At 39.6% G+C, this 12,041-nt stretch overlaps 1 protein-coding gene across 1 annotated transcript in view; it reads left to right on the plus strand.

Annotated features, from left to right (window-relative positions):
• The window catches only part of Itch (itchy E3 ubiquitin protein ligase), an 83,764-nt gene that overhangs the window by 15,310 nt on the left and 56,413 nt on the right, over positions 1-12,041 (plus strand). Inside the window, exon 3 of the mRNA XM_034496683.2 lies at positions 7,009-7,099. Within this exon, the coding sequence (XP_034352574.1) occupies positions 7,030-7,099 (70 nt within the window). The 5' untranslated portion in view covers positions 7,009-7,029. The remainder of the gene's footprint in view (positions 1-7,008; positions 7,100-12,041) is intronic.

The raw sequence follows: 12,041 nt of genomic DNA on the forward strand, positions 1-12,041 counted from the left end.
CTCTTTTCCTCTTCTTCTCTGGTATTTCCTGTCACTCTCACTTGACCCTCATGTCCCGCCTTTCTCTACTGTCCCATCACAGGCTTTAGTCTTTTATTGACCAGTTAACTTGGGGAGCAAGGTTTGCACAACAAAAGCTGTTGTACTTGAGAATTCACTTGTCTTGGGGCAACCAGATCTTGGGGTACAGAATTTGACATTTGAATACACAGCAGCACCAGGCCAAGATTTCTTAATTTTTATTATATGCATATGAATGTCTTGCCTATGTATACAAGTGTAGTGTGTGTGTGTGTGTGTGTGTGTGTGTGTGTGTGTGTGTGTCTGCCTGCGTGCTCAACAAATTTGGAGTATAGTTTTTTGCTTCTTTGGAATCAGCCTTATTAAGATTATACTGTCTTCATTCTTTACAGTATATAGCTCTTGAAATTTTGAGAAACACATGTAAGAAGGGCTTTACTTTCCCTTTTTTTTGTACTTTTTTTCTGGCTTCTTAACTTTTACCTCCTTGGAAACACTTGTATTCTTCTGCCCTAGCAATTTTGACCCTTTAAGAGTGTTATATATATATATTTATTTATGTAGGGATGAACACACACACACACACACACACACACAGACACACAGCAATAATTAAAGAGGCCATGAATTTGAGAGTAAGGAAAGAGGTTACATGGGGAGGGGTAGGAGGGAAGAAAGAGAGAGAACGAGAAAATGATGTAATTATAATCTAAAATAATTTTTAAAATAGAGTTTTATATGAAGTTAGTTTGTGTCTACATCCTAGCACTTTGGGGCCAGCCTAAACTGCAAGTGTAACAATCTGCCAAAAGAAAAAAAAAAGTGTAAACAGAAGCATAGGATATGGGTGTGTTGGTTTCCTAGGTCTGCTGTAACAGTACAAGCTGGGCATGGTGGTTCATTTCTGCAGTGCCAGACTTTGGAGGCTGAGGAAGGAAGACTGCTACAAATTTGAGGCTAGCCTGGACTATAGAGTGAGACTTTATCTTGTAGAGCCAGAAACAAACATTCCCTTTGAAATTACCCTAAAGTTGTGGGGATGGAAACGTAATGTTTTGCAGTTCAGGTAAGAGTCCAGAAGTCTAAGACAGTATCTTAACCACTCAGAGTGGGGGTGGGAAATCTCATTTTATGCCTTTTCCTAGGTTTTGCTGGTTGCCTACAATCTTTGGTGTTTCTTGACCTGCATACGATTCTTTCTTATCGGTGTCTCTGTTTCTGCATGCCAGTCTGTAGTGTCATCACATCATCTGCATTCTGCGTGTCCCTATGTCCAAGTGTACTCTATTGGATTGTTTCTACAAAGATCCTACAAGAACAGATAAAGTTACATTTTAAGGTTTTGAAAGGATATAAATCTTTGGAAGGCGCACTGTTCAACCTGTTCTTTACAGTGTTGGATACACACATGCACACACATAAACAATGCTGTGACTTCATTCTAGGATCTTGAGTGTGTTGCTGGGGTTTAAACCTAAAGCTTTATGCATGCTAGGCAGTTGTTTTACCGCCAGTGTAAATATGTAAAAGTGTACATGTGGATACCAGAAGTTAATGTGGGGTGTTGCCCCCACTCCATCTCCACTTTTTTGAGACATGGTCTCTTTTTGAACATGGACCTCATCAGTTGGCTACACCAGCTGGTATGTAAACACAGGGATCCTCCTGTCTCTGCTCATGCTACTCCCCCTATTTTTATGACAATTTTGGAAGTTGATCTTAGGTCCCCTGTGTGCACATGCTTGTATTTGTGTGTGCATGTGAGTGTTTGTGTGTGTGTGTGTGTGTGTGTGTGTGTGTGGAGAGAGAGAGAGAGAGAGAGAGAGAGAGAGAGAGAGAGAGAGAGGGCGGGAGGTTGGGAGGGCGAGCGAGAGAGTGTGACAGTGTGTAGGTAGAGGTCAGAGGGTGGAACAGGTAGAAGGTAGGATAATTTTTGGGAGTCCTCATTTTCCACCTCGAGGGAAAAGCTCTTTTTTTTTTTTTCTCCTGCTGCTGTGCTATGTACTGCTCACACCTGTACTTCCAGTATTTGGGAAGGCTTAGGTAGGAGGATTGTTGGAATTTCAAGGCCATCCTGGATTACATAGTAAGTTCTAGAACAGTCTGAACTGCAGAGTGAGACCCTGTCTCAAAACAGACAAACAAGCAAACCAGAAAATAGGGTTGAGAGATGGTTCGGTACTTCAGAGTACCTGTTGAACAATTATGAGGGCTCCAGTTTGTATCCCAGCCTCTGTGACATGCTGCAGATCACTGTACCTGCACTGGTGACTCCAGCACTATGGGGAGAGAGCTAGCAAGGTCGCTGGATTGTGCTGGCTGCTAGCCTAGGTGAACAAACAAAACAAAACAAACCCCCTCAAGCTTTTCAAGTTTAGGAAGAGACCCTCTTTCAAAGAAATAAGGCACAGGGTAATAGAGGAGGGCACCTTATTTCCTTCCCCCTCTGACTTCTACATATACATACAACTGCGTATGTGTATACACTAAATATACATACACAAAATTAGATAAGCAGGGTTTTTTTGTTTTGTTTTTTGTTTTTTTGTTTTTTTGTTTTTTTGTTTTTCGAGACAGGGTTTCTCTGTGTAGTCCTGGCTGTCCTGGAACTCACTCTGTAGACCAGGCTGGCCTCGAACTCAGAAATCCGCCTGCCTCTGCCACCCAAGTGCTGGGATTAAAGGCATGTGCTACCACTGCACAGTTTAAGCAGTTTTTTTTTTTTTTTTTTTTTTTTTTTTTAAAAAATAAATAAAAAAAGCTTATGGTTATCATTTTACCCTAAACACATTATTGTATTACTTCTGGAAAGAAAAAAAAAGTATTTTCCCATGTAACTATCGTGTAAACAAGCATCTACTCACCCCAGATATGGAGCCAAAAGTACAGACACGATGCAAGTCCTCTTAGTGGCCAGTGAGTTTTATTGGGGTTATTTATAGGAATGTGGGTTAGGGTTATTCACAAGAACAGAAATGACCCAAAGACAGCTGCATCAACCAGCAGCCCATTCCAATATGAGAGACAACAGAACATGAAAGCCGGGAGCCTGGAGCTCACTACACAACTTGCATGCAGCTTGGCAGGTTGGAGGGAGTCTTCCCAGGCAGCTTTGCTGGCTTGAGAGTGTTTTTCACCTGTCTTTCAGGAGGGGGCTAGTGAATGGCCAGATTTGGGACTTCCTGAATTTTCCCTCTAAAATGAAATGTTTTATTTTGGAAGAAATTGCTACAGAGTAGTAATTTATTAGTAGTATAATAGTATTATCATGTTTTGTTAAATTTTGTATTTAATTTTTTGAGACAGAATCTCATTATGTAACAGCACTGGCTGACCTAGAACTCACTATGTAGACTAGGCTGGTGTTAAACTCATGGAAATCCCTAGTTGTCTGTAAGAATCTTTTATGATTTTGGTCTCCAAAATTAGTTGTCTCTTAAGGCTTTTACTTTATAGAAGCCCTTCTTACCTCATCTGTTTCATGATGCTCACATTTTGAAGTGTCTGTCAGTTGATCTGTAAGTGTTTTACATTTTGGGTATAATCATTTCTTTGTTATTGGATTCAGGTTAAACAGTTTTTGTTGAGAATGCTAGCTTTCCAAAGCTATGCTATATGACTTACCACAAGACTTAATTGCTTAAATAGCAATCATTTGGTATTTGTCACAAATTTGGTGGGTTAGAAAATTAGAGCAGCATGACTGACTGCTGTACCTCAGGGCTTCTCAGGCTGGATGGCTTTGTTCAGCTTTGGTCCTGACAGGGACTGGGAGTTGCTTGCACGCTGTCTTACTTGTGTGTGGTAAGTTGGTGCTGGCTCTTAGTGGGAAGCTTTAGTTCTCTTTTACTTAGGACTACCTGAGTTCCTCATGCTGGTGCTGGCTCCTCTCAGAGCAGGTAGTTCTGGAAAGCAAGACAGAAGTGTACTGTCTTATGATGGAGCTTTGGAAACAACTTTACCTGTATTTCCACTGGTCACAGAGGCAAGCATTCCACTGTGGGAGGGGAATTATATAAATACTTGAAGGAAGGCTTCCTAGGGCTCATCTTGAAGGTTGTCTATCACAGCTCCTAAACTTCTTTTTTTTTTTTTTTTTTTTTTAAGTATAGGATAGAGTTTATTCAGGGCATGGGGACGGGAGCCAGGAGAGTAGTAGAGGCAGAGAGAGAAAGAGAGTAGAGTGGAGGCCGGCCATGACCACGTGGAGAGAGTGGGAAGGGAAGGGGTGAGGGGACAGAGGGATCAAGAGATCAAGAGAGAGCCTAAACTTCTAACAAGGCCAAGTCTTTCTATATTTTCTTTCTGCCTTAATTGTGCCTAAATTCCAAGGGTCCCAAACATTTCCTTCTTCTCATTCCTATGAATGTATTTGTGTTGACAAGTTTCAGTACTTACTCAACAACAGTTGGTTTTAATTTTTTACTTTCTAACAACTATTCTTAATTTGATTCTATTTAATTATTTGTCTGTATCTTTGTGCGCATTATGCACTTGAGTGTGGTGCTCTTGGAAGTCAGGGGCCTGGGACTCCTTGGAGCTGGACTTACAGATTCTTGTGAGCTACCTGGTGTGGGTGATGGGACTTGAACTTGGGTCCTCTGCAGTAGCAGTATGCACTCTAAACTGCTGAGCAGCTATTGCTCCAGCCCCAGAGTTGGCTTCTTAGATAAAATGATTTTCTTTTTTTTCTCCACGTCCTACTTTTCATTTTGTCAATAATGGTCACTTTTCTAAGTTATATTTAGCTTTGTAGAGTTTCTTAGTTTTGTAGAAAGATACTGATATTGTTTGTTTCATACTTTATTTCTAATATTTAGTATTGATGATAGAACAAGAGCTCATTTGTTCCATTGACTTTTATTACATTTATTTATTTGTTTGTTTATTGTGTGTGGGCACCCATGTTTCACTCTGTGTATGAAGAAGTCAGAAGGCAACATGTGGGAGTCTGTTCTTTCCTTCCACCATCTGGGTGCCAAGATCAAATTCAAGTTGTCAGACTTGGCAGCCAGTACCTTAACCTGCTGAGCCATCTTGCTTGCTGTTTGTTGTTGTTATTGTTTTTTAAGAATTTAGTTAGTGTGTGTGCTTGTGACATGTATGTGTATGTGGGCGCCCTCAGAGACCAGATTGGATGTCCCTCCAACCTGCCAAGCTGCGTGCAAGTTGTGCAGTGAGCTCCAGTTCTGTCAGTTAATAGATAGTTGTGAATCATTTTACATAGATGCTAGCAGCTGAACTCTGATCCTCTGTCAGAACAGGAATGCCTGGGGACAAGCTGTCTTTCCAAGCTCCTTCATTGATCTTTATTTTATTTTTTTACTTATTTCACTTTACATCCTGCTCACTGCCCCCTCCAGTCACTCCTCCCACAATCCTTCCCCTATTCACCCCTTCTTCTCTGATGAGTAGGGTCTTCCTGGCTCTCTCCCGACCCTGGCACTTCAAGTTTCTGTGAGCCTAGACACTTCCTCTCCCACTGAGGCCAGACAAGGCAGCCCAGCTAGAAGAGCATATCCCACACACAGGCAACAGCTTTTGGGATAGCCCCCATTCCAGTTGGTTGGGACCCACATGAAGACCAAGCTGTGTATGTGCAGGGAGGCCTAGGTCCAGCCTGTGTATGTTCTTGGTCCTTTATTGATCTTTATTGTCAGTTTTTAAATTTTTTTTTCTTTTTGAGACTAGAGTTTCATGTAGCTTAGGATAGCTTCCAACAGGCTGCATAGTCAAAGATGACCTTGAACTTCTGATTCTTTTGCCTCCACTTCTGGAGTCCTGGGATTACAGTCATACATCACCATGTCCAGGCTTTATGCTGGGGAATGAACCCAGGGTGTCATATATGCTGTCCATGGACTCTGCCAACTGAGCTACACCTTAGGCCTCAATTGGCTTTTTCCTTTTTCATGTGGAATGTTGAGCTATTATAATATATATATATATATAATAGTAGTTTAAGTAGAGTCATATGAAGGAAGCAGAAATGAGAATAAAAGGAAGAAATAAAATTTTAATTGCAAGATTTTCTTCCTAGTCTTATCAATCTTATTCTAAGATCTCAAGGAAATTTGCTTCTTGATTGCTTATGTATTTCTTGATTTTTTTCATAGATCTAAGGCAAATATGTTTTTGGTTATTGGGAATAGGTGGGAAACATAGAATGACAGTTTCTGAGGTTCTTTTGTGAATCAGATAGCAGCATCATTCCATGCAGAGTTGTAGCTCTTCATCACATCACATCCTCTTGTGTCTGAGGGTCACTGATGACTCTGAAGTGCATTTTATCAGGATGTTCAGTTTGGGGTGTCTTCAGTATGGGGTGTTTTTAGATAACCGAGTGACGTTTTTTAGGTTTTATGAATAAGGTCTAGGCCAGAGCTTTAGTTTTTGGGTCATGTTATGTAGATGCAGTTTAAAGCTCTAAGTCCTGATAGTGTCCTCAGGGAATGAATAGAGAGAGAACAGTAATTGAGCCAGTATAAGCCAGCATTAGGGACAGAGAGAAAAAGGAAGTTTAAAAAAAATTATTTTGTTTTATGTATATGAATGTTTCGCCTCATGTATGTCTGTGTACCACGTGTGTACCTGGTGCCTAAAGAGGCAAAAAGAGGGCATTAGATCTCCGGGAACTGGAAATACAGGTTCTTCCGACCCCTCATATGGGTGCCGGGAACTGAACTGGGTCCTCAGTAAAGAGCACCAAGTTCTGTTCTTGAGCACAGAACCATCTCTTCAGGCCCTAGAAAAAGGAATTTTTTAAGAAACTGAGAATAATCAGAAGACCATAAACCTAGAAAATATGTCTTGGGGACTCAAGGGAAGAGCGTTGTGTGTACTAGAGGAGGGCATTTAAATTTTGCTGATAATAGAATAAATGCTAGAATTGAAAATTGTGTTGAGCAGTGTGAAGACTGTTGATTATTATGGCACCTTTAGGAAAGGCCAGAGATGCAAATAGTATCTCATTTATCTTGTTTTTAGGTTTGCTGTCTTATTGATGGTATGTCTGACAGTGGACCACAGCTTGATTCAATGGGTAGCCTGACCATGAAATCTCAACTTCAGATCACTGGTAAGTCTTTTTAAAAGGTAAAATACCTTATATCTCTGCCTCCTGTATTAAAAAATAATCTTAGTGACTAGAGACATGGTTCACAGGTTAAGAGCACGTGCTGCAGTTCTAGTAGACCCTGGTTTAGTTTCCTATACCCATATCACACGTGGGGGCTCACAACTCCAATTCCAGAGGACCCAGTAACCTCTTCTGTCCTCTGAGGACACCTGCACTCATGTGGCAGGTTCACTTACACACATACATACATACATACATCTGAATAAAAAAATAAAAATTTTTCATTTTTAAAATCTTATAAGAACAAAATCTTTAGTGGGCTATTACATTTTAGTCACCAAGTCAGTATTTGATGAATGAATACATGAATGGAATGTTAAAATGTAGAAAAATCATTTTGATTTTAAGATGTTTTATAGATTCATTCTCCTCCATTAAACTGGCATCTAGGCAATTACTGTTGGTTATTAATATTTTATTAACATATTTTATATATTAATATATTATATGTTGATATAATATATTAAAATTATAATTTAATAATTATATGTATGTGTGTTTAGGGCTGACCACTTGGAGTTGATTAACCTACTGGGGCTTGACCCTGATTCTCCCTCTCTCAATAGCCATTAATTGCTTAGGAGTGGGTCTTATGAGAGTTCTCCTGAACCATGGTAGCATCACCTGAGCTTGTCATTGTGCAGATCTTGTTTAGGTGACTGGACTGTTGAGATTTCATGAGTCCAACTTGCCTGTCATAAGTAGAAGACACTGTCTTGTAGCTGAAGTCCAGGTCTTCTGGCTTTTCAAATCTTTCTGTTCTCTCTTTTGTAATGTTCTCCGAGTCTTAGGTTAGGGATTATGTTGTAGATATAGCAATTGGGGTTAGCCACCCTATGGTTAATTAGTCTTTGATTTTGACTAGTTTGGGATTTCTGTGATGGTCTCTATTTGCTACAAAAAGGAGCTACTTTGATGAAGGGTGAATAATAGACCTATCTATGGATATAAGGATGCGGAAGTACTTAGAAAGCAGTTAGGAATTACACTGGTTAGGAAACTAGCAGTAGTAGGTTTTCCTCCAGGGTCCATGACCTAACCATCCACAGGTTGTAAACTCTCTCCAATTAAGTGGGACTTTACATTTAATTAAACAGCTGCTAGTTATTCCTAAGATATAAGTGTCATTATTGTACCCCTGTAGGTATCTTGTCGTCCTGGCCATTGTTATGGTTTATAGGTTTTAAATCTGGGTAGGACTATTGGTTGCTTTTCTTCTCTAGCAGCTTCTTAGCATCTTTGGATACTATGAAGAGTAGTCCACAGGGAAGAGGCTCTAGGTCAGTCCTAGCTCAATTCTTCCAAGTCCTGGGAGGTAAGTTATAACAATGGCAATAGCCTATATTGTGTTGGGAATTTTTTGGACTCTCCTGACCAACAGCTCAAAGGGAGGTTTTTCATGGTTTTCCATGTCTGGCACTGGCGTCTTTGTTAGATGCTTTAAGGGGGACCAATGTGTAAATGCTAAGTTATATATATTATATTTATTATATATTTATTATATATTATTTATATTTATTACATATATTTAAGTAACATAAAATGTTACCCTGTGACTTTTTGAAATATCCTTAATGTTATTTATCCTTCCTCCCTCCCTTTCTCTGTATTGCCTTCCCTTTTCCTAGTTAAAGTGTGTTGTTCCCTTTTTCTCCCATTTCCCCATTCATAGAACCTATGCCTTACTGTTTCTCTCTTTAGAGCTCTTCCTTCAACTCTGTCACCATGATCTCTTTTTACATTCTTGTTTTCTGCAGTTACACCAGGTTATATATTCACATCTAAAGATTCAGAGCTAGGATCCCCAAGTAAGAGAAAACATGCAGCTGTCATCTTTCTGGGTCAGGGTTACCTCACTTAGGATGATGGTTTCTAGTTCTGATCATTTACCTGCAAACTGCATGATTTCACTTTTCTTTTCAGTGAATGGAATTCTCTTGTATAAATGAACGACAATTTTGTTATCGATTACTCACTTGAACATACAAGATTTTCTCCATTTTCTTGCTATTATGAATGGAGCAACAGTGGAAATGGCTGAACAAGTATCTGGAAAGTAGGCTGTGGAATCCTTAGGGTATATACAAGGATTGATGTAGCTGGATCACAAGTCTATCTACTTTTTAGCTTTTGTGAATTCTCTACACTGATTTCCTAGTGGCAGTGCCTGTTTTGCCGGTCCACTGTCAGTGAATGGAGCTTCTTCTTTGCCCACGTGTTCACCAGCATTTGTTAATCAGTTTGTTTATTTATTTTTTGTTTTATCTTAGTCATTCTGATTGGGGAAAGATGAGATCTCAGAGTAGTTTTAATTTTCATTTCTCAAATTGCTGATGATATTAAACACTTAAGAATATTTCTTAGTTATTTTTATTTCTTCTTTTGAGAACTCTGTGTTCAGACCCATAGCTTTGAGTTTTTTGTTTATATTAGAATTAATCCTTTATCAGATCTATAATTGACAACATTTTTCTTCCTCTTCACTCAATTGTTTCTTTTGCTGCACAGACGACTTTTAGTTTGATGAGGTCCCCTCTGTCACTTGTCAACCTTAATTCAGAGCACAGAGTCCTGCTCAGCACCTTCCCTGCACCTTTACCTTTAAAGCCCTGCCTCGTCTGCTTCCAGCAGTCTCAGGATTCCAGATTTCACAGGAAGGTCTTTGGTCCATTTTTACAAATTACTTATTTATTTTTATTTTATGTGTATTGGTGTTTTGCCTTTAAGTGTGTCTGTGTGAGGCTGTCTGCATCCCTGGAGCTGGAATCACAGACGGTGGTGAGCTGCCATGTGGGTGCTGGGATTTGAACCTGGGTCCTCTGCAAAAGTAACCAGTGCTCTTAGCCTCTGAATTATTTTTCCAGCTTGGGTCCATTTTTTAACATAGGTGCCCAGAGCTATAAGATTCCCTCTTAGAACTTCTTTAATGTGTCCAGAGGTTTCATTGTGTTTTCATTTTCATGTAATCCAAGGAAAGTTTTATTTCTTTCTAGATTTCTTCCTAAGCTTCTTTGACTCATCCATCATTCAGTAATGTGAGTTTATGTGATTACCAGAGATTCATTTGATGTTTATTTTAAGCTTTATCCTTTATTGTGGTCGTATAGGGTACACAGAGTCATTCAGCTTTTCTGACTTTGTTGAGATTCGTTTTCTGTCTGTTTCAGAGGAGCTCCCATGGGCTTTAAGTCGTATGGTCTTAGATGGTATGGTCTTTGGTAGTGGGTAGAATATTCTCTAGATATGTTACATCTGTCTGATATATTATGTTGTTTTGTTTTGTTAGACAATATCTCCTAGCTTAGTCTTGTGCCACGTATGATATGTAGCTAAAGATGACCTTGAACAGGACACCTCCTGCTTCACCCCTCTTAAGTTCTGGAATTGCAGACATATGCCCCCCAAACCTGGTTTAACAATTTTAGAGTTATTTTTGTCTCTCCAGAAAGAATCCCTGTGTCCATTAGCATTACAACCCATTTACTCTGGGTAAAGAAATCTAGGTATTCACTTACCTACTTTTGTGGGTTTGGATCTCTCATATACAGTTTTTACATATTCATATTAAGGTTTATTCATGTTATAGCATATATAAGTAATACTTCATTTCTTTTTATTGCCAAACAATAATTCCATTGAGTTAATGTGTAATATTTTATTTAGTTGATGGATGTTTGGATCGTTTCTGCTTTTATATTTACTTAGTGTGTGTGTGTGTTCATTTTGTGCACAAGCAAGTGTGCATGTGCATGTGTATGGAAGCCAGCAGGCAATGGTTCTCTCCTTCCATCATGTGCTTCTTTGGATCAAACCAAAATCCTCAGGCTTGGCAGCAGCACCTGTGTTCTATAGCCCTAGAGTTGTACTTTCTATATAGTATGAATAAGGATATAAATGTGTGTACAGTTTTTGTGAGGGTGAATGCCTTCTCTTCACTTAGTTGTGTATGTAAGAGTTGAGTTGCTTGGTCATAAAGTATCCATATTTTTAACTTTTTTTTTTTTTTCTTTCAAGACTGGGTTTCTCCGAGTAGCCCTGGCTGTCCCAGAACTACTTCTAGATAAGGCTGGCCTCAAACTAACAGATTCATCTGCCTCTGCCTCCCAAGTGCTGGGATTAAAGGCATTCACCATCATCTCTTGAAAATTCTACTCTCTTAGTAAGGGTTTCTACTGCTGTGAAGAGATACCATGACCATGGCAACTCCTGTAAAGGAAAACATTTATTTGGGGCTGGCTTACAAGTTCAGAGGTTCAGTCCTTTATTGTCATGATAGGGATCATGATAGCATTCAGGCAGACATGGTGCTGAAGAGGTGACTGAGAGTTGTGTATCTGGATCATAGGCAGCAGGAAGAAAGAGTTACACTGGGCCTGATTTTAGGCTTCAGAAACCTCAAAGCCCACCCCCAGTAACACTCTTCCTCTAACAAAGCCAAACCTAGTCCTTCAAGGCCACACCTCCTAATAGTATCACATTCTATGAGCCTGTTGGGGGCCATTTTCATTCACGCCATCACAGCTTCTCATTTTAAAATACTTATGAAGCTCCAGTTTAAAGAATATGGGACATCAAAGGAACAGTTACTCTGTAGCTGACTTGAATGCCACCACAAAGACATATGAGCATAGGAACTCAAAACTACTTGATGTGTGGGAAATCAGAGATTTAGACCCATCCCCTAACATACACTTGCTGGGCTTCTAGATGTTAGACTGTATGAGATGCTGCTTGGGGAGTTGTGCTGTAACTCATTTGACCAGGAATCACGGGTGTGTGCCCAGGGTCCTAGCACTGACTCTGCAGGGCGGGGAGTGTCAAATGTGTAGAAGTCCTATATATATGTATATATTTACTAATATAGGAAAATATAAGAAATATG

Source organism: Arvicanthis niloticus, chromosome 2, assembly GCF_011762505.2.
Source record: "Arvicanthis niloticus isolate mArvNil1 chromosome 2, mArvNil1.pat.X, whole genome shotgun sequence".
NCBI lineage: Eukaryota > Metazoa > Chordata > Mammalia > Rodentia > Muridae > Arvicanthis > Arvicanthis niloticus.